This window comes from Macrosteles quadrilineatus, unplaced genomic scaffold (assembly GCF_028750875.1).
Source record: "Macrosteles quadrilineatus isolate MER2022 unplaced genomic scaffold, UCM_ALF_1.0 Scaffold_2__2_contigs__length_208266976, whole genome shotgun sequence".
Lineage (NCBI taxonomy): Eukaryota > Metazoa > Arthropoda > Insecta > Hemiptera > Cicadellidae > Macrosteles > Macrosteles quadrilineatus.
Genome location: NW_026542595.1, coordinates 133,765,836 through 133,789,425, shown reverse-complemented (window position 1 = coordinate 133,789,425; position 23,590 = coordinate 133,765,836). Strand labels below are relative to the sequence as shown.

General features: G+C 34.9%; 1 protein-coding gene across 1 annotated transcript; it reads left to right on the top strand.

Annotated features, from left to right (window-relative positions):
• The first annotated feature begins 1,704 nt into the window (after window positions 1-1,704).
• Window positions 1,705-22,775, top strand: LOC128986634 (transmembrane protein 62-like). Its single transcript, XM_054407098.1, has 15 exons — window positions 1,705-2,116; window positions 7,251-7,362; window positions 8,899-9,036; window positions 9,527-9,642; window positions 10,038-10,232; window positions 11,208-11,356; window positions 12,149-12,295; window positions 12,742-12,889; window positions 14,223-14,345; window positions 16,592-16,673; window positions 16,942-17,070; window positions 17,561-17,679; window positions 18,060-18,115; window positions 18,478-18,705; window positions 19,299-22,775. The coding sequence occupies exons 1-15, from the start codon at window positions 1,901-1,903 to the stop codon at window positions 19,366-19,368; spliced, it is 2,028 nt and encodes a 675-aa protein (XP_054263073.1). The 5' UTR covers window positions 1,705-1,900; the 3' UTR covers window positions 19,369-22,775.
• Window positions 22,776-23,590: the final 815 nt, after the last annotated feature.

The window sequence follows — 23,590 nt, the reverse complement described above, 5'->3', positions numbered from 1 at the left end:
TCAGTTATGGCATAGATAAAACATACTCCCTTAGTAGATTTCTCATCCTTATGGAACAGCTGAAGACAATTTTATTGTTAGTTCTGTACGGTTTATGTAGAGGTCGTGTTTTGTTTACAATTTGTTTCCCGTTATTACAGCCATTTAAAACCTCGTTTAACCAAATAATACGATCTAATCATAAACAATAACTTGTCCCCTAGTTATATAACCAAACAGTAAAGCACAAATCAAGAAAATAACCCTAAAATAATAGAAACAAAGTTTCGTCGACACTAGCGCCTTTGTGTCACGTACATGAACTAGACACGAAAAACGTGCTTCAAAATTTACAATGGGATGAGAAGTCTACTTGTGTTGGTTAGTCTATGGTTATGGTTAATTTAGACGATAGACAATAGACAATAGACAATATATATTTATTCCTTTAAGCATACAGATAATGCAATAGGACAAGTCAAGAATTTTACATGGTAAAATACATATGTGTGAGACATAACTTAAAAACAAGATAACAGCAGCGACAAAGATTTAGATAAAATGTTTACATCAGATAAAAATCATTTACGTTCATGATAAATAGTTAACGATTCCCATTTATGTGTTTTGAAAAAAGAAAACATATAAATATATAATAAAATTTATTATATATTTATATGTTTAAAGACAACATTCTTCTTCTGTGGTAAACATTCTATTTAATAGAATGTTTCATCTACTAGGGCGCAAATTGACTCCTTATTATCGACTCGAGCTCAGGGAAATGAGTGAGGACACTGTTTGCCCGTGTGACGAACTATGCTATATTTTGTCATCATACAGCAGTATTTTCTAAGGAAACTAAGTTACAAGACAAAAATACTTTTCATGTATGGATAAGCTCCTAAAATGACTACATATAATATTGTTTTCCATTTTGCCGTTGCGAAAAATATTAAGATATTCCAGTAGTTGAAAAGACAACAATCAAAATACAACCGATACCATAGATAAAACATACTCCCTTAGTAGATTTCTCATCCTTATGGAACAGCTGAAGACAATTTTATTGTTAGTTCCTGTACGGTTTATGTAGAGGTCGTGTTTTGTTTACAATTTGTTTCCCGTTATTACAGCCATTTAAAACCTCGTTTAACCAAATAATACGATCTAATCATAAACAATAACTTGTCCCCTAGTTATATAACCAAACAGTAAAGCACAAATCAAGAAAATAACCCTAAAATAATAGAAACAAAGTTTCGTCGACACTAGCGCCCATGTGTCACGTACATGAACTAGACACGAAAAACGTGCTTCAAAATTTACAATGGGATGAGAAGTCTACTTGTGTTGGTTAGTCTATGCCGATACTTATGATAAAACCGATTGCTTAAAATCAAATTTAACAAGTGAGATAAATGTGCAAAAACAAAAAGTTCAAGTGAATTAGTAAATACACATTAACACATTTAACGAGGTTAACACAAACAAACTATTAGATTGGTTCATGATAAAAATCAACGATGTGACCATTGTCATTTATGTACCTGTTTTCATGGTCAACCAGGCTCAATGATATCAAAGAAAATAAGAAAATAGCCTCACTTTTCACAATCAACAGAAAACAAAGATGGAAGGAACATGGAACAGGAACAGCAACAGCTGACTAGCTGACAAAATGAGAATGTCTGTCTGTCTATGGTTAGGAGGCTGTCTGCTCTGCATTGTTTGCTGTAGTTTGATTGTGTTGAAGAGTTTTAAGTAATGTCATCCACTTATAGAACTGCTTAAATATAAATATACTAACAGTAGTGGTTAACATTAACAGTGGATTAAAATTAGTACATTTGTGCCCAAGATTATGCTGGTTAAAAATACCACCGTTTTAGAGTTGGATTCGTTCTTCCTGTTTTAAGTAATGAGGATATCATTAACCAAAATATTAATCGTAGCAATCATAGTTGTAATATCCGTTGTAATTGGCAACATTAGTACTATAATCAAATTAAATCCCGACCCCAGCCAACAGTTAACCTCAAAGAAATCTGAAATTAATGTCAGGTCTACTGGGAACTCAAACTGGACAACTGAAAACCCCTTACAGCTTCTGGATGACATCACTTGGTTTTTACAAGTAAGTAAGAATCACAGTGTCATAAAAAATACTTAAAATCCTTAGTTTAAGAATAGGAAAACTTTTAATGGATAGGCTAGTTAGCATACAATTTGGCTACCTAATGTAGTCAGGGCCGGATTTAGCATTTTGGCGCCCCTAGCCCCAAATTATTTTTCCGCCCTCTAGTCTGGTCACGGTTACTTTCCTACAAACCTTTATTATCATTCTTTTATTGATCAAATCCAAGAAATCATGATTAGGTAGGCCTAATCCCCTTGCGAGTTCTTGCGTTAGGGTGACAGGCATGGACATTCCAGGGTTAAACAAGGGAGGGCTGAAGCCGCCTTAAACACCTGAAATCAGTTTTATGGTGATTTGGTAAAAATATAGGCCTATATAAGTTAGTTCAAGCCTTGGTACACAAACAACTTACTGGTATCCCACACGATAAAACTACAATTTTGACTAAGTTAGGTGAAATTGCCAAAATTACGGAAGCCTGAAACTTACTTCAAAGCTACTTGTAAGTTAATGGTAACTTTTTGCTATTCTTTTATAAATAGGTGTACATATCCTCAATATAGCCTGGATCGTATATCCAAGTCAAAGAAGCTCTGCACCTAGCCTAAATAAAAATAAAAAATACCCCCCCCCCGCAGCAAACCTGCAGACTTAGCAAATTTCCATTTGCCTGATTGGATTTACACTAAAATGTCTCCTTAAAAATATCACATTTATACCTTATTTAAACAGAATTAATGACTGGGATGGGTGGCGTCGTCCTGTAATCCAGCTACTAGGAGGTCACGAATTGTGGATTTATAGGCATGCACTGTGGATACGATACTCCCTGGTGTGGATTAACGTCCGTACGAGTGAGTACTACGACTATCCGTAGTACTATCCTGATAATTAGACCAATTCGTATATACCAAGGAAAAATGTGGTTCGGATTCCACTATAATCTGTAGGTCCCTTAGTTGCCATTAGCTGTATGGGCTATTAATTAACAGCTGTGTCTAAGGAATGTCGGCCTTAGTCACTAACAAGACTACAAGATTGCGCCACTCATCCTACACTCATTTCCAATCATACTTGGCTTAAAATACCTACTATGTATGGTCGCCATTTCATTGAACAGTATTAACAGTATTAGTTTAATGAGTAGGCCTACTTAGGTTTGCTGCAACAGGGAGGGTAAAAAAGTTTTTTTTTTATGTAAAATGTTAATAGGTACTGTAGTTTAGTAAGAAATTAATGTATTTTCCAAATTTGATCAAAATATGTTCATAAACAAGCAAACTACAACAGTTGACTTATTCTCCATAAGAATAACATGGGAATTTAAAATTAACATTTTTAAAATTTTCTCCGTAACAATTAGGCGCATAATGACGCTTCAATATACTAAATTATTTGTTTTTTTAAGCTCTAAAAAATGGTTCAGAAAAAAGTTGTGAAATTTTGCGTTTTTAGGGTCAAAAATGGGAAAAACCTATTTTTAACTTTATAAACCCCCGTTAACATAGTCCGATCATGCTGGTTCGCGAACTCATTCAAGTTTATCCCGCCTTACACCTTCAAATTAAATTTTATCAAAATCGGACAAAAATTACTCATGTTATCGTTCGGATGGACACATATATATAATGGACACATATATCTGCACGATAACTTGAGTAATTTTTGTCCGATTTTGATAAAATTTGGTTAACGATATTCTTAATTATATTATTTTTCCAAGCCAAGATAAAACATGTGATTGTATTTATTTTCTTTGTTTACATATTTATATTTAATAACATTGTGAAAGACTGTGACCATGGCCTTAGTGTTGAAATGCATCAGTCATTAAAAATAATTTAAAAAAAGTGTACTATGGTGTATTATTTATTGATATTAATTACAGTAGCCCTACACGTGAACAATATCAAATACTATATAGATATATACAAATTTGAACGAATGGTGTTTTTGGCCTCTGGGGACATAAAAATGAAAAAGTAAATCGGTCCCGGGCCTAGGTCTTACCATAAGACCTACGGTAATAGCTACTTCCTTATAGGGAAATTCGCTAATAAAAAAATTTAGTAAAACTTACCATTGCATTTGATTGAACTTAACATTCTTTATAGAATGTTCCTCATAATTCTAACTTTTCATCTACCCTATTCATACACTTGTGAATAACATGACATTGTGAATTCATTGCATGTTATTAACTTATTAGGTAGGTAATTAATTGCTTTAAGTTTTCAGGTAAAGGAGTGATAGTAGGCTTAGTATTAACTCCCTTGATACTTACTTGATACTTGATACTTGTCTTCTTTATCTTTGACCGTGGTTACGGATTGATAGCGTCAAATTTTTAATACTATACAATAGAAACATATATTTACAACATAAATACTAATACTAAGGCTGTGGCGGAAATTTCAACCAGGCATGAGAGGTTCCTCTAACAACTCTTGCACACTATAGAGGGGCCTTTGCAAGAGAGAATTGCTCATTGTGGCTTTAAAAGCTTTCATTTCTAAGTTCCTGACTCTTGCGGGCAGGGTGTTAAAAATCTTTATAGCAGAGTGCGGGTAGCTCTTTTGTGTTAGGCTTAGACGGCAGCGAGGCATGTCCAAGTCATGAGCTCTGCGTGTTCCGTGGTTGTGATGGCTACTTCTGCTATTAAAGCTGGTCAGGTTCTCTTTTAGCAGTAATAGGCTGTTCAGGACATACTGGCTAGCAACGGTGAGGATACCCAATTCTTTAAAAAGGGGTCGGCAGTGTTCTCTTGGGCCGGAGGATGTTATTACTCTCAAGGCTTTCTTTTGCAGCAACAGTATATCCTGGGCAGAAGGAGATTGGCCCCAGAGTACTATTCCATACAGTATATGGCTATGGAACAAGGAATGGTAGATGGTAATCAAGTAGTTTTTAGTGATAACCTCTCTAAGCTTCCTGAGAAGGTAGAGTACTCTAGACAACTTGACGCAAACCTTGTCTGTGTGTATGTTCCAGCCAACAATCCAGAATCCTAATAGCTTTACAGCCTCGTCCTGCTCTATCCTCGATCGCAGAGTGCAGATTAGGGATTGGGTTTTCGCCTCATTAATTTTGAAGCGGTTTGTTATGAACCAATCCTTAGCCATTTCCAGCAGGTTGTCTCCCTCTGCCCTCAATTGTTCAATGTTCTTCCCCCTATTGAACAAGGTGGTGTCGTCAGCAAACAATAAGGTTTGTCCATTTGGGTCCAGATCGTTGATCATTATGCTGAACAACAGGGGTCCGACCACCGATCCTTGAGGCACCCCGTGCGGGATAATCTGCACACTAGAAGAAGTTCCATTTAAAGACACAAGCTGCTTTCGGTCTGCCAAGTAGCTACTTAGGGTGTTCAAAACTGTGCCTCCGATACCATACCTCTTAAGCTTGGCCAACAGTATGTCGTGTGAGACTACATCGAAGGCCTTGCTCAGGTCGCAGAGCCTCAAAAGAACCGACTCGTTTTTCTCGAAAGCATCTGTAATGGCACTTACAAGATTCAAGAGAGCAGAAGATGTTGAGCGCCCACTCCTGAAACCATGCTGAGCATTTGAAAATAGTTGGTTGCTTTCAAAATATGCTGACAATTGCCTCTTCATTATGGTCTCCAGCACCTTGGAAAAGACTGGCAGGATAGAGATGGGTCTGTAATTTGCTGGGTCGGAAGGATCACCCTTCTTGTAAATGGGAATAGTCCTGGCAATCTTAAGGCTATCCGGAAAGATTCCCTTAGTCAGACAGAGGTTTATAAGCTTTGTCAGTGGCAAGATTATCATATCAACTGTGCCCTTTAAAATAGAGCATGACAAACCATTGATGTCCTGACTGTCAGAGTCCCTAAAACCTTTCACTAACCCTAGGATATAGTTTTCACTCACCTCAGTCCAAGTTGTTAGTTTGTTATTTCCTGCGATGTTTATTGGTACATCCACTGTCCCAGTCCCTCTTTGCTTCGGGGTAGGGAGGTTAGACACGATGTCATCCGCTACCTTCACAAAAAAAATCATTAAAAATATCAGGGGACACTGTTACCTTGGGTGCAGGGGTGGATTTTCTGCACTCATTGACCAGCTCCCATGCTGCTTTGCAAGTGTTGGGAGCAGCAGCTATCTTATTAACATTGCTGGATTGGTTCGCTATCTTAACTCTAGAACTATAAAAACTTTTTATTCTCTTGTAAAGCAAGAAGTACCTCTCTTTAGAGTTAGAGTCTAGGGCAAGTTTGTAGTGGTCATGAGCAAAGGTCATAAAGGATCGCAGTCTTTTCAGATCAGGGGTGTACCAGGATTTGTCCCTTATCACAGGTTTTACTGTATTTGACTTACATTTGAATGACTTAATAGGATAGACTATATCAAATTTTTCCTGAAACAGTGTAGAGAAGTTATGGAAACCTAAGATTGGATCTGACACTGACTTAAAGCTGTCCCAATTTACGTTTGAAAGTTCGTTTCTAAGCAAAGGCAAATTATCTTTATCTACAGATCTCTTATGTACTACGTAGCTATCAGAAACACTATTGGATGTTACCTGGTCTGTCTTTACCTTAAGGATTACTGCGCAGTCGTGGTCCGCCACCGCCGATTCAGTCACCTTCACATCATAGTCCCAGGTATTGAAGTTCGTAGCTGTCACATCCAGACAAGCTGAAGCTCGTGTGGGAAGCCTTGTTGTGATGTAGAGCCCGTAGCCCCGTAGCAGATTTACAAAAATTGTCTCCTCTCTGGAAGTACGCTCGAGATGCACGTTGAAGTCACCACTGATCACTAGTTTTTTATGTCCAAGCCCACTGAGGAAGTCCAAACAGAGTTCAAGCTGAAGTAGAAAGTTGTCAAAAGCCCCGTCTGGGGACCTGTATATGCACACTAAAATCGTGGAGATGTCAATAATCTCAACCGCAGTTGCTTCAAAGATTAATTCAACACAAAAGGCCTCTAGGTTGATTTCTTTGTATTTGTACGAGGGAGCTGCATATATAGCAACACCACCATTTTTACGATTAGTGCGGCAAAAAAAATTGCCTACACAATTCTCCTGCAATGCCTGATTTGGTTAAGTTTGCTTAAGTCTAACTGCCTAAGCTTTTTTCTGAACTAACATTGTCTCATCATCACAGGTGTCAGATATCCACGTCAGTATTTTTCGAGAAATTGACAGGATAAATGAACTAGAAGAATTTTGTAAACTGACCATATCTACCATCAGACCGACTGTGGTGCTTGCGACAGGTTTGTAAGCAATATTGATTTATTTAATTAGTAAAGAATTAAGGTTGTGCAATAACAATAACTGTGCCCATACGTCAGTAGGTTTCCAATAACATGTTAAAAATGCTATGCTATATTTCATAATTACCGGTACCGGTAAGTCAAAGATACTTTTTGTAAGTTCTTGGATGTTGTCAAATACGAGCCTAGGCAAAAGAATTAAATATTGACTGACTGCAGTGCTGCGGTTAGCATGTATTGTGGCGACCATGAGTGTAGTTTTGGCGCACACCGCTGCAGGTCAAGCACTATTGAGCGTTGCCATGACAAGTTGGTAGTTTGAGGCAGGGTTGCCAACTTCTGGAGAATTCCCCGGAATCCGGGGAGCAGGAGTTTGTTATTATCTTTCCGTGTTTTAAAAAATTTCTGGGAATTAAAAAAAAGGATTTTTTGTTAAAATTACGAGATTTCAGAATTTTGTACTTTATCCATGTTGAATAGTGGGCCTGCTACGTTGGTGGGATTTTGTTTGCAAGGGCGGTAGTGCTGATAGCAGGTACGGCGAGACAACGATGGCAGGGATCGACGAACACTGAGCTTGCTCTAGCGGCACATCTCCAAGGAACCTTCCTGTAACAGTCTTTTATTCTATTTGCCTATGATACGAGTAATGAGTCAACTATGGATTTAATGTTTGTATTTAAAGCCAATCCCGTTGTGACATTTTTTTATACCAAATCATCTTTCTAGCACTACAGGCATATGCAATATTGCAGTTGATTTTGAATTCTTGAAAATTATATGGGTTGAGTATTATCATAGATAAAACATACTCCCTTAGTAGATTTCTCATCCTTATGGAACAGCTGAAGACAATTTTATTGTTAGTTCTGTACGGTTTATGTAGAGGTCGTGTTTTGTTTACAATTTGTTTCCCGTTATTACAGCCATTTAAAACCTCGTTTAACCAAATAATACGATCTAAACATAAACAATAACTTGTCCCCTAGTTATATAACCAAACAGTAAAGCACAAATCAAGAAATTAACCCTAAAATAATAGAAACAAAGTTTTGTCGACACTAGCGCCTTTGTGTCACGTACATGAACTAAACAAGAAAAACGTGCTTCAAAATTTACAATGGGATGAGAAGTCTACTTGTGTTGGTTAGTCTATGGTATTATTGAAAGACATGGCAATATATATTTAATCCTAACACTCTCAAGTTAATGGCATGCGTGCCCTAATGAATAATAGTGCCTTAGATTTATTTATTTAAGGTTTTATTTATTTATTTCCAATAGATTTTCCAATTGCAGTAATGCATACATTGGTAGGGCCTAACAGTCTAATAGCAGAAGACTAGTTGGTTTGAATCAAGAACATAAACAGTGAAAATACAAATTAAACATAATGTAATGTTTAATATATTGCAACCTTATAACTAACTTGGATTATTTATTACTCGTTGTGTATGTTTTCTGTTAGTTATAATAAACTGTTTTGATTATTGTGTTCGATCCATATATATCTAAAAGACTAAATTATTGTCCTAGGTGATCTAACCGATGCTAAGAGCGTAGATACTTTGGGATCCAGACAGTACGAAGATGAGTGGAAGCTGTACAAGAATGCTCTCGATAGATGTGAGGTTACCAAAAAGACAGTTTGGCTTGACGTACGAGGGAACCATGGTATTTATCATATTACTCACATTTACTATAGTTTTGTATTTTTTGAGTACCGTACCTTTAGACATTTTACACTGTTGTAAAACTAAGCAAACGTGTTAAATACAAAGCCGAATATAACTAAATATCTTGAATTCTTGTAAAAAAATTGGTAGGGTACCAAACGCTTACATTTACTAAATGTTCTTTTTCCAGTAAAACTGTGCAATTGTCTGAGTGGCTTTCCTCTGCTAAAGCACAGAAAACATACTACTATAACCCAGAATGCCAACCGCGTGGTAAAAAGCATTAAGTGTTTTGAGAGAGCTTTGCCTGTCAATCGTAGGCAGCGCCACCAGCGTTGCTATGCTGAGTGCATGGCAACGCTGGTGGCGCTGCCTACGATTGACAGGTTGCTAAAACTGCCCTGACTGAACTAGTTGCTAAAAAGATAATTGTACTTATTCATGATTTTGGAAATTAAAGTGCCAACTAGTTTTCTCCTTTGCTACAGACAACTTTAATGTTCCTGGGCCGTCCTCGAAGGAGAACTATTTCCGCAACTACTCTATCCAAGGCAGACAGAATCCTCGGTCCTATTTGTACACTGTCCGCAACCCTAATGGGAGGGTATGTATTCTTATAAGGCATAATTTACGAAAGTAAAACTATTTTGAATACTGAACTAATCATCCAACTTGGGCCTATAAATATATACGAGCTGTAGCCGATGTTTTGTTCTAGTAGAAAATAGGCCTAGTTTGAAAGAGCTACCCACATAGTATGCTAATCTCGAAATTCTATAATCTTTATAATTTTTATAATACATCAGACGTATAAAAGATGCTTTAGTTTACAGTTCTACACAACTTGACAGAATTGCTATGAAGTTTTAAAAAATCTGTGGATGCACAGTTGAAAGTTGGTGTCAGTAAGAGTTGAATAGGCCTAGTCATAATTGTGGTTTTCATTCAAATAACTATTGAGATTTTCAAAACAAATGCATTAAAAAATATATTTTGCAGGTGATATCTTTCATCGCTCTGGATGCATGTCTGGAGCCTGGACCTAAGAGGCCGTTTAATTTCTTTGGCCTGTTGAACCAGAGAGAAAGGGAGCATGTCAGTGGCCTCATGGCCGAGGCGGCCAGTCTCAACAGTAGCCACAGTGTTTGGTTCGGCCACTATCCTACCTCTTGCATACTGTCTGCAGACAAATCTGTAAGTATGTAAGCGTGAGTTGGAAAAAATGGTTGGATAGCAGGTTTAAATGAATGGTAAAGAGTCCAATCTGGAACAAGAAATAATAAACTAAAAAAAAAACAGCATATTTTACTATCAGTGACAGTAGCAGAGAGTAGTAGAACTACCTCATTATACCATTCTTCTGAAGGAAAAATACCTTTCTTCTTCTCTTTGGGGTGAAATATCAAATTGTACTGTCGACAGTGTTGGATTTAGGTTACTTGCCAAATTTAGTTCTAGGCCAAATCAACACAAGCGACCTTATTTGGAGTTTCACGGCAAAATCATGAACATCTTAACTTTAAATGTAACATTTGGATCCAACCAAGTTGTTAACTGACCCAGTGGTTCTCTTAGCAGTTTTATGGGTATTTTAACCTTTTTTGTAAAAAACTTTAACTTGAGGCTAAAATTAATCAAATAAAAAATACAAATTCATCTCATGCTGATTTTGTTCTTGATCAACATAAGCATTTGGATTTTAAAACTTCTATTCTTTCAATACACTAAAATATATGAACCAATCCTGGTACGTCCTTTTTACTTTCTCCTTCTAACATAGTATATTGATATTAGGTTTTATTTTAAATTTTTTTGTCTGAGTTTGCGTGTTGCTAGATATCTTTGTTTTTGGTCCTACTGAACTTTAAAAAATGGTTTTTGAAATGATGTCTGTCTACGTGTGTACTATCAAAATCGTTTGAGCCATTTTTGTGAATGTTTGATTTTCTTGAGTTTTTATTACATCTCATGGAAAAATTGCCATAAAAAAATTTAAAGACTTGAAATCTGAAATTTCTTTGGGTATGTAGGTACAACCCCAAAGCAATTCTAGGTCTTTAATTACTTCCATCGCTTGACGCTTACCAAACGTAAGGGTAGTTGACAATTTGCTGATATTGTGTATTTAACTCTGTAAGTATTACATTACTGACCACTGTTATGTGTAAGGCTAGAGAACTGATAGCCAGTGAGACAGGCAGCATGGCGTATCTATGTGGTCATCTTCACACCCTGGGCGGTCTGATGCCAGCAATGTACACGAGGCAACAAGCTGGCTTCCTAGAGCTGGAGCTGGGGGACTGGAAGAATAGTCGGGTGTAAGTGTTTCACCTTTTTATTTCGGGTCCATGACAAATTGTTATTAAAAAAACTTATTCTCATTTTACATGTATGACACTGTTAGAAATATAGTACATATTCCAGCACTATTTGATTCACTTACACTTGTGTTATAAACATTTACATAGGCCTATGTGTAAAATATGATAGCAATTATTGATTTAGACCAGTAACATCAGTCATCGTCTCAGGCCCAATTAGAGCAATGTTTAGCATCTCAGACTTTTGGTGTGAGAGGGACTGGCCCGATTCCTGGCATATTCACTAAACATTGAAGGGATTTGGATCACTTTGGCACCTTCACTCAAAAGTGTTTCTCATTTTCATCAATGCCACTGTCATAGGCACAAAAAAATTGAGTGTAAATTGGAGTGAAATGCCTTGTGTAGCTTTGTTACTGCCTAAGATCAGCTGTTTAAATAGGATAATTTATTGTGGTATGAGTAGCCTCCGGATTGTGAATAACAACATGATAGTGGTTTAAATGCCTTATTCTGGCAATCCAATTGTTGTATTCCACAACTAGTAGGTTGAAACTAGTTATGGAATTCAACACTTGGATTGCTAGAATAATCTAAACCACTATTATTAGGATAATTTATCAAAAGCCTAATGAATAAGGACATCTAAGTACAATTGGAAGCTTCAAAAAGGTGCTGAATCTTCTCAAGATTAAACCAATACCAATTGGTTGGTTCATACAGTTTCAGGTGTTTATATCATGCAGCCAGCCTATTTTGATGCTTTACCAACACAGCCTACATTTCTAGGTATCGTTTAGCAGCCATTGATCATGGTACATTCAGCTTCGTGGATGTGCACCATCACGACTGGCCTTTGGTGCTGGTTACCAATCCTAAACACGCTCTGTTTCACATACCAGGACGAGAGAGTCAACAACTAGTGAATCAAATCAGGTCTGTCTATTGTATGTTTGATTAGACATCCCATTCCGATCTAGTCAGCTGTCAGCAAAGTTTCAGGATGAAGTTTAATGTTGTTGAACTGTGCCACGGCATAGTATGCTGATGTAAATAACTTCTTTCTGTTGAGAATGTCAAGCAAAACCGAATGGCCAAGATTGTAAATAACAGCTCCTCGTTATGTCACATTGACCATCATCGTTTAAAAAGATTATGAAATATAAATATGGACTTTGGCACACTTTGTCAATGGATCGTTGAACCATGTACTTTATAAATAAAATTATTCCGTGTGTGGTTGTCTTAACTGGTTAAATATTCAGTTATGTAGTAATCTAAAATGTGTTCCTTTTCTAGAGGCTTTAAATCTATTCCAAACAGATTACCACCTAAAAGAGATAATCTGCTGCATCTGAATCCTAACAAAGTATGTTTTACAGAATTTTAGCATTTTCAACAGCAGAAATCACAGAAGTACGTGTGAAGATTGACGATTCCGCTTGGTGGAAATGCTCACACGTGAAAGGTCCACTTTATGTGACTCCGTGGGACCCAGAGCTCTACTATCATGGTCTTCATCACATATATGTAAGCCAACTGACCCAGTCAATTAGTTTACATGTAAGGGTGTCATATATACCCTCCATCTTCTCCTTTCCCTGTACAGTTTATCTTTCTCCGCTATATTTCACTACTTACTTCTTCACATCCCTCTTCAGTAATTACCAGACAGCTTTATACCAACCTTGTATAGGCTTTGTTGGTGGTTGTAGGCAGGTATTAAACATGTACCTATCTAGGTCAGAAGTCCCTCGCTCTATCTACCGTACCAGCTGTGAACTAAAATTTTTGCTGGGTTGGTAATATGATTTTTTAATTATTCCTCAAAGTAATCAGACAGGACATTTGTATCGTACATTGTACATATGGGAGAGAATTTTTAGGAAAATGAATTTGATGGTGATAGAGGGAAGGAGACCGAAATGAAAACTTAGAAGATGATTGGTAGATGAGGTGAATAGGAAATCCACATACTTCAACATCATTTATGTACTAAAACATCACCTTAATTTTATTACACTTGAACAATTTTCTTATGACTTTTAGCTGCACTCTCTTCCGTTTGCAGAAAAAAATTCTCAAATCACACTTTCCAAAAGGATTACTAATGGTAGCCATTTTTACGTAGCTGTGTAGTACAATATCTGACTAAAAGGTTGAGGTTGACAATGGCAATATGTGTTGTGCAAGCGTTGGCTGTTGTCTACCATGCAAGCCGGTTTTCTGCCTGTAGAAAACTTCCTGTTGAAAGTTTTTCTCAACGGTCATTTTATTATTGTTTGTTTCAAAAAGGAATACCTTTTATTTGGGGCGATTGTTTGATGCAAATAACACATTACAGAAATAATTTGAATGCCTTTTACAGCAATCATTTCTTGAAAAAGTTTGATTTTTGTATCTTATTTTGTTTTCCTGGACCAGTAACAACGACCAAAACAAAAATCCTGCTTACCAGGTCAAGAAAAACCCTCATTTTTCTCGCTTTTTTGTAATGAAAATTCCGTTTTATCCTGCATGAATTTTCCATTCAAAGTGATATTTGAGATGTGTTATGTCTAAATAGCTCAATGCTGTGCTAGAATAATTTAATCAGTTGGGGTTAGTTTTAATCTGGAAAGCGGTGTAAAAAAAGAAGATCAATCGTCAGAGCTGAAAATTCTGTTTCATTTGCATCCCTTTTTAATCCCTCTTATGATCTAAAAATCCTGTTTCCAGGATAAGAGTCCCGCATATGGAAACACTGCCCACGCCATTTAGAAAATAAGTTTTGTTCCATCAACAACTATATACCAATCATATTTTATAACCTCTTGATTGATTTTTTCTTCCAAGGTTATCTTGAACAATTTTCTGTCAATAGGTTGAAGTTCAAGATGGATTGGGAAGATTAAAAAATGTAAAACAGCCATTTTCGCTGGATGGAACAGAAGTAGATTTTGACATTTGGCCACGGATTTTACTTATGTCAAATATCACCACTGTGGTAAGAAGCAAATTTAAATTGTTCACTGGCTTTATAGAAGTTATGTTTATTTTCTATGAATTTTATTAAAGTCTAGGATATTTTTTAGGCTACTAAATTTGAAGTCCCGTAGCTCTTTCCGTGAATATTATGCGTTTTTTCTAAGGCAACTCAGATAGGACAATGAAATATTTTTTTAGATAGGTAGTTAGTTAGTTACATATCTGATTTGTTATGTTTGTTTGATAGAAAAACAAATTGACCTCAAACAAAATAGGTATACCATAGGCTATTTTTCTGTTTTATAAAGTAGGTAGTAGAGTATAGATACTGTAGGAAGAAAATACCCCCGCCACAGCAAACCTGCAGACTAAGCGAATTTCCATTTGACTGATTGGATTTACACTGAAATGTCTACTTAAAAATATAACATTTATTCCCGATTTAAATAGAATTAGTTTTAACAAGTACTTAGGTTTGCTGCATCAGGGAGGGTAAAACTGTTTTTTTTTTGTAAAATGTTAATAGTTAGTAAGAAATAAAAACATTTTCCAAATTTGATCAAAATATGTTCATAAACAAGCAAACTACAACAGTTTACTTATTCTCCATAAGAATAACATGGGAATTTTAAATTTACAATTTTTTGGAATTTTCTCTGTAACCATTAGGCCCATAATAACGCTTCAATATACTAAATTATTTGTTGTTTTAAGCTCTACAAAATGGTTTGGAAAGAAATTGCTAAATTTTATGTTTTTTGGGTCAAAAATGGGAAAAACCTATTTTTACCCCATAAAACCCCCCGTAAACCCCCGTTCCCATGGTCCGATCATGCTGGATCGCGAACTCGTTTGAATAAACGTAGGTTTACACGTTTGTACCAAATTTCATCAAAATCGGATCATTTTTGCTCGAGTTATCGTGCTAACGGACACATATATATATATCTTCTAATATATAAAATTCTCGTGTCACAGTGTTTGTCTGCAAACTCCTCCGGAACGACTTCACCGATCGTTATGAAATTTGGTGTGTAAATTCTGTAGGTATGCGAATCGGACGTAAACTATTTCCCGTTTCGAAATTCTTAAAAGGGCTCCGCCCCAGTGGCTCTGGAGTTTCCCATGTTATTCTTATGAGAAATGGAATTAATGAATCTTAACAGCTGTTTCAATTAAACAAGTTGGTTCTGTGCTATGATGTTCAATAGCATTAAAGTTACAAGGATTACCAACAGGGTGCAGCACTATTATTTCTTTTACATTTATGACAACAGCTAATTTGCAACCAAAAGGTGAGTGAGCGTAGCGAACGAACTTCAACCTGGAGGCGAGTTAGCGTAGCGAACGAGCTAACCTGAAGGCAAGTGAGCGCAGCGAACGAGCTCCAACCTAAAGGTGAGTGAGCGTAGCGAACGAGCTCCAACCCAAAGGTGAGTGAGCGTAGCGAACGAACTTCAACCAGGACGTGATTGAGCGATGCGAACGAGATCATCTTGAAAATTAAACGTAACGGTACTTTCTTTCCATCGGTCTGTCATAGGGGAAACCTATAACTTAGGCGATACGAAGTTCGCCGGGTCAGCTAGTATATATATATATATATAAATATATAAATATGAAAAATAGAAAAATAGGGCTACTATATATAAATAAAGATTAAACATTAATAAACTTAGTACCCAAGTAAAATTATTTATTAAAATATTTACTGACTATAGTTTCGGCTCTAAGGCCATTTTCAAAGACTTTTGATATGAATTTGAACGGATGGTGTTTTTGGCCTCTAGGGACCTCAAAAAAAAAAAAAATCGGTCCCGCGTCCAGGTCTTACCATGAGTACTACGGTAATAGCTTATTCCCTATATGGGAAATTCGCTAAAATAGGTAATCTTAAACATATGTAAAATATATTAATTTTACTACAAACAAATTTGAAACTTTACGTGATCCAGCAAAACAGTTGCCAGAAGCATTTTAATGTAGTTAGCCTAACATATAAAGAACCAAACACAAGTGTGCTCAATTAAATTTTCATTTGTATATATCATCCTCCAACTCCACTTAGTTTTCTAATTTAAAAACTTTTTTTACAAAAAATTACATTGTTTTGCATATTTTTTGGGTGTATGGATTACTTCGGATTAAAAATTGTCACGTAAATTTACACGATATGTATTGACCCTTTTAGAAAGTTTATTTGAAATGACACAAACAACCATGACCAAACATGCATTACACATTTAATTATTCTCTTGTTTCCAGCTACAAACATTGTTTGGTCTCTCTATCCTGGGTTGTGTGGTTCCTCTCAGTCTTCTCAGGCTGTTGATGTCAAGAGTTAGAGGTGAGTAAGTATGTTAGATTTATACAACACCAACACATCAGGTGCATATTTTAAGATGAAGATGAGTGGTGGATGATTGAAATAACAGCTTTCTTCTTCTTGTAATACAGCACTTTTTCATTCATTCATGGCAAAATGGCTTTTTCATCTATTATGGCATTGGATTACTGTGTTGGATTCTCATTTGCCAACTGTATATCTTGACTACAGACTGCTGCCATGAATGCAATAGAGAATTGTAATAATATTGACCACTTTCTCTTTACAGGGGGTCACAGGCTTGTGCCTACAACCAGTGTCTCCCTGATCAGGAGATGGTACAAGAGGTGGTGGATTCTTGCCAACCTAGACTCCTTCTACTACCCTCTGGTTCTATATCCTGTTTACACTACTTTTGGTGAGTCTGTCAGAGCTTAAGATGATATTCCATGTTTCTATCAACACATTTACTATCAGGTCTCACAGAGTAATGTAGCGGCTGGTAGGCAACGTGTTAATGTTGGAACTAGTTTGTCTGTTCCACCTGTTGACCTTCATAAGGGTATTCATAAGCTATATAGCCCTGGAACCATTTTACACATTCCTTTACGCTAAACCTACAGAGTCAAGCCATTATAACTTAGCTAATACCATTGGGGATAGACGGGATTTTAATTTGCGACCTCGGAGACCAAAGCCCCAAGCTCTATCAGTATGCCAGCTTCCCACAAAGCCTGGTGGATTATCGGTGCTTGGTAGTCCAAACTCGTAAATATCTATTGATAGATATTCCCTGTTCAATGAATATTTATAAAAACTTATACAAGCTGTGATGAGCTTCGTAACTTTACTTGCATTTATGAGCACTTTGATGGAAGTTTTACGGTTGCTGGTTTGTTGCTCAACAGGTCCGTGGGCAGTTGGGGAAGTGATAGAGAACCACATTGGAGTTATATTCGCCTGGGGCACTTTTGTAAACGGAGCTTACCTTCCTGGTTCATTTACTTACGGCTACGGATTCTTCCAGGTAAGTATTTTTTTATTATTTTGGATTTGAGTAAAATATGTTTACATTTAAGCCTCGGACAAAAATCGGCTAAGATCAAAAATCGTTATCTCAGCCAAGCAAATAACAGTAAACAAATAATGAAATAACTGTAGCCTACCACCTGGTTTATTCACCTAGCACAAATTTTCAGTCTCAACTTTTGATATTCTATTGAATCAAGTGAAGTCGTAGTGATTAATTAATTATTTAAGTTGGTAATTATTAAAATAGACACATTTTTCATAAGAAAAATCTAAAATATCAAAAATCAAAACTTTATGTTTTCATTATTATTTTTAATACACTTTCCTTTCCATTATTACTTTTTATTTTGTTGACTAAAATGTTTTTTATTACAGATGGTCACTTTCCAGTTTCCACTCACCATGGTGTTGGCCTACAAACTTGATAAGAGGTTAGCAATTAAAATTATAAGTCTTATAAATACTTCTGTTTTGTTTAACCTTTAAATTAATTTATCACCCATTAAAATACCCACTTGTTCTACCCTTTTAAAAGTTGTGGAGGCTAAACTACCTCAAAATATAAATCAAGTTCTGAAGATAAAATGAATAGATGTAAAACTTATATCTTTAGTAAAGAAAAATCTGCTATAAAAGTGATCAATGTTTGAATGATATTTATTTGGCCATCAAACATCCTTATTTTACATTAATAATATTAGAATGAAAAGCCTTTATCATATAATACTTGAGTTTAAACGTTACGTAACAGAAACTCGTAAGATTTTCAATACAATTTAAACCTTTGCCACAGATTGAACCCTCCAAGTCCAACGTATGGCAAGATCCGTTCACTACTGTGCCATTGGTGGACCAATCTTCCGTTCTACATTATCTTGTTCCTCCAACTTCTCTTCCTCTATTTCTTCTGGCTCTCGTATGGTTCCTTGGCAGTTCTTCTCGGACCATTCCGTTCTTGGCCGATCCTCAACACTTGGCTGTTCTGGAACAGGTTACATTCAATTCCTCTACAAAGGATAAAGTGAGTTTTAACATAGTTTCTGTAAGAGTCTTTAAATTTGTTTGGATCAAATCACTTTATTGTCGTAAAATATCAACGTTTAAAGCACAATTGAATTGGATAGAGTTTTTTTAAGATGCCATACTGCGACAACTTCCAATCATTAAAATCAGTTTTAGCTCCTTCCTTGTGAGCCAGGATTGAAGATTGAACAATATTCAGATATCAATAAATAAAGGCTGCTCCGAAGAAATAACCTTTTGTTTGCTACACCAAATTTAGTTATTAGTTATATTAGTTATTTTAAGTCTTCCTTTTTTGAACAATTTCCGGATCAAACATTTTTTGCAAAGAGTGAGAAATCATATTTGAAGTAGATTTTATGAATTGTTTAGACAAATTTTACTAGGCTCTCATATAACTATATCATACGGATATAAAAATGTCTTGAGTTGATTATAAGAATTACTAAAACATTGATCTTATACTCACCCATGTATTTTCAAATGATAATGATAGTTTATTTTGAATATTAACTGTTGAATTTGACACCAGAAGTATCACACCGTTACCATCACTTCAATTATTTATAGAGTTTTTCTTTTTGGTTGCAGGGAAACCGCAAATATTTTTGAAGAAGTAAACAAAATGTCTTCTAGTTCCAAGAATTCCCACTGCATTTAGAAATACATTTATATTTTGATTTAATTTTTGTATAGATAAATCTTATATTTTTCACAATGCTGTATATTGGTTATAAGATCCACACATAATAAAAATTCTTTTGTAATGTACTGTTATACATTTTATGATTTGTGATTTATAGATGGCTGTAACTTTAAGATAGTTATAAGGTTACTTATGTTTGATTTTAAAATCAAGTTTTAGTTTATAGGCGGAGTAAAATTTGGTAATAGTTTTAATGTGTATAGACCATATTTTTAACTTATGCATACTTGTGGAAACGATTTTATATATGTTTTACATTATACTATTTATATTGTACATTTTAAATCTTAATTTATTCTTACATTGGTCATGGCCATTTCTTACATTAAATGTTTTGTGATATTTTTAAAGTTTATATTATGTTGAATGTTTAAAATATTTTTAATGAGCCGTATTAATAAAAAGAAGGATATGCTCAAAAGGAAAAGGTATGAAGCAAAAGCATTTGCTTCTAGTAAAAGGTAAAAGTAAAAGCATATCCTTCAAACCGTATTAATAATGATTACCTTTTACTTCCGAGCAAATCCTTCTGCTCGGAAGTAAATGGTTCTATAGGAACATCACATGTTACACGTATGATCCTGTCTATTTTTGTCTACTGATACCCCTCGAAGGCATAACTGTGCCAACTCCGTGTAATGGTTTTGCATCCGGCTTTGAATTTAATCATAACAAACTAAATTATAAAATCTAGAGTGTGTGGGCCGGAATTTTACCCCGGATTTTGGGACCCCATAATCTTAACCCCTTTCTAGACATAGAATTTGGTTGATGATAATAGTTAGTCGGGTACATAATAAATTTGTTTATAGAAATCATCATATATGCTTTGTAGATAGCATGCAGTACTGTATAACCACAGGAACCCTCACCACAGCTGCAGACTAAATAAATTTCCTTTTCCCTGGCTGGATTTCTTCTAAAATATTCCCTGAAAATTGTCAGATTTATTTCCTATTTAAATAATATTAATTTTAATGAGTACCTAGGTTTGCTGATTCAAGGAAGGTATTGAGGTGTGTTTTTATTGAAATGTTGATAGCTTAGTAGGAGGTAAACAAAATACTCCCGTTACAGCAAACCTGCAGACTAAGTAAATTTCCATTTGCCTGATTGGATGTACACTAAAATGTCTCCAATATCACATTCATTCCCTATTTAAATAGCTTTAGTTTAACTGAGTACTTAGGTTAACTGCTACAGGGAGGGTAAAAAGGTGTTATTTTTTTTGTAAAATGTAATAGTTAAGTATGAAATTAATGCAAATTTGATCAAAAAATGCTCATAAACAAGAAAACTACAACAGTTTAAAATTTCTCCATTAAAATAACATGGAAATTTTAAATTTACAATTTTTTTGAATTTTCTCCTTAGCCATTAGACGCATAATATCGCTTCGATATACTAAATTAATAGTTTTTTTAAACTCTACAAAATGGCTTGGAAAGAAGTTTTTAAATTCTATGTTTTTAGGTTAAAAAATGTTAAAATCCAATTAGGCCTACCCCATAAAACCGCCCATAAACCCCCGTTTCCATATCCTATTATGCTGATTCACGAATACCTTAGAATAAACGTAGGATTACACGTTTGCACCAAATTTAATCAAAATCGGATCACCTTTGCTCGAGTTATCGTGCTAACGGGCACACATATATATGAATTTGAACGGAGGAGGTTTTTGGCCTCTGGGGACCTGAAAACGGAAAAGTAAATGGGTCATAAGTCTAGGTCTTACCATGAGACCTACGGAATAGCTTTTTCCCTATTTAGGAAATTCGCTAAAATTTAGCACCACTCTGTAAAACCACCACCCACCTTTTACTTAAACGTATAATCTGCTACTGATCAGATGCATCATTTTTGAAGGATTTAATTCAAAGGAAAAGTAAATGGTCAGTTTTATTAATAACCATTTACTTAAGTCATGAGCAAAACCTCAACTTTCTATAGATTACCTTTTCCTTTTTAAGTAAAAGGTTTTGCTTGAGTTTTTATTAATACAGATAGAAGGATTTGCTCGAATTTTCGCAAGTAAAAGGTTTACCTCTTCTTTATTAATACGGCTCAATATCTGTTATTTATCTTCAAAAACATTTACATTTGCCACAAATAAATAACCTTTTTATCCAAAAATTTTTTTGTTTAGCTATTTTTACATGGAAAGATATGTGTCTAAATGACTGGTCAATTAATATGACGTAATTCTGGTGCAAAGTATTATTTCTAGTATATTTACACTACAAAAAATGCAATCGTTTTATTATATTACATATTTTTATAAAAAATAAAAACAAGGAGTTGCTATATTTTCATCAATTAGAACTCAACATATTGTTTGATAGATCATAAAAAATACAGTATCCGTTTTGGTAGAATGTATCATAAGTGTTGTTTAGATACTTTTTGACATAAGAATATTTGTATTTATATCCATCCTTAATTTTATTATATTTATTTACCACTCCCAAAAATATCTGGTATTAAAAAATAGATTGTTTACAGTTTCTTTGATAGTGAATGCTTCTGCAAATGTAGTCCTTGCCGAATTTAGTTCTAGTTTACTCTCATTCACACATTCATGTCTTCAAACTGCATACTATAATTAATTGATGAAGTTTTTTAATACAAAAATAATAAAGATTTAATAGGAACTGTTTGTTAAATTTAAAATTAACTTGTGGAAGAAACCTAACCTTATTTAGAAGTAGACAGCAATCGATTATTTCCTAGCGGAAGCAATCAACAAAATGCTCTTGACTAAAACATCTACAATTAAGGACTACTTAGCTAAGCTATTAAGATGTGAAATTATTTTTGTCTTAGGTGCAAGTATGTCTAAAGCTTAATCAATAGAATGTGTGAATTTTGTTATCAGTTTTTCCCTATGGGATACATATTTTATGTGATATATTCTTTGTTTTCTGACATTAGTTCAAAATTGAAATACTAGAATCTAGTGAAGTGATCAGTTCTTGTAGTACATAAATATGTACGTTTCGTGCCAATAAACGTACAGATTATCTGACCAAAGAAGGAAATTTATATTTGTAGTGAAAATATGTTTATTTATTCGTGTGTGTGAAAAAACGGAACAATGATTTTGTGATGAAGATTATTATTGTTAATTTATTTATTATACTCCTGTATTAGTTTTGTTTGTTAGCAGGATGAATTATTATTTTTAAGTAGAAACAATACCAAAAATTCCTTTAGGTTTTTAAGATGTTTTCCCTGTGACTAAAGTGTTCTTGTTAAACATAATCATTAGTTCCTTGAACTGTGTTTAGTTAGGTTAGTACCGTAGTTGTGTTGTGTGTTCAGAACTAATTTGAATAAAGAGAAAATTGGTTAAAAATCAATGTTTTCTTTTAATTAACTGTCCTTGGCTCCTTGAAATAATATGCCATATTTTTGCTTTTTTGCATTAATTTCTAGAAAGGAATTCATTTTTGATAACATTGATATCAACCAAGCCCCCCCCCTGGATAGTCGGCACTCAAACATTTAATATTAAACATGTGTGGACAACTTTTTAGTAGGTTACTCCAAATTATCAAAATTGAAACAAATATAAACCAATTCAATAATCATTCAAATACCTTTATGCTTAACAAAATAGTAGTGTTGTTCAAAGGTTTATTGCAGACATTTTCCATCACGAATGTAAAAAAACAATACACAACGTTTCGGGATCTGGAATCTGATCCCGTCCTCAGGTGAAAATAACTTAACTAACACATTACAACTAACAATACACAAACGCCCAACCTAAGTTGGAATACACTACTGGTACACTGGTAGTAGTAAAAAAATATGCACTGTATAGCAGTCAAGTCATACATTAACATTAACTCACCATCACCAACAATGAACTTCAAACAAAGAAAATAGTAGTACTTTGCTTTGTGAATGACTTTTGTTAACGTAAAATTACAGTAAGTTAATTTTAAGTCTTAAATAGTAACGGAAAGACAGTCTTCAATTTATTGTGACTTACGGTATTGTTTCTGGTGTATATTTTTGTAATTTGTTGGGGATAACACCATTTTATTGTACTTGGGTATATGACCCTTGTATAAAGTATGGTTTGATTTGACTACAGTTTAAAACAAATTGCGTCCAAATTCCAAATAAAGTAGATGTTGCAGAGCTTAGATTAAGAGCTCAAATCATT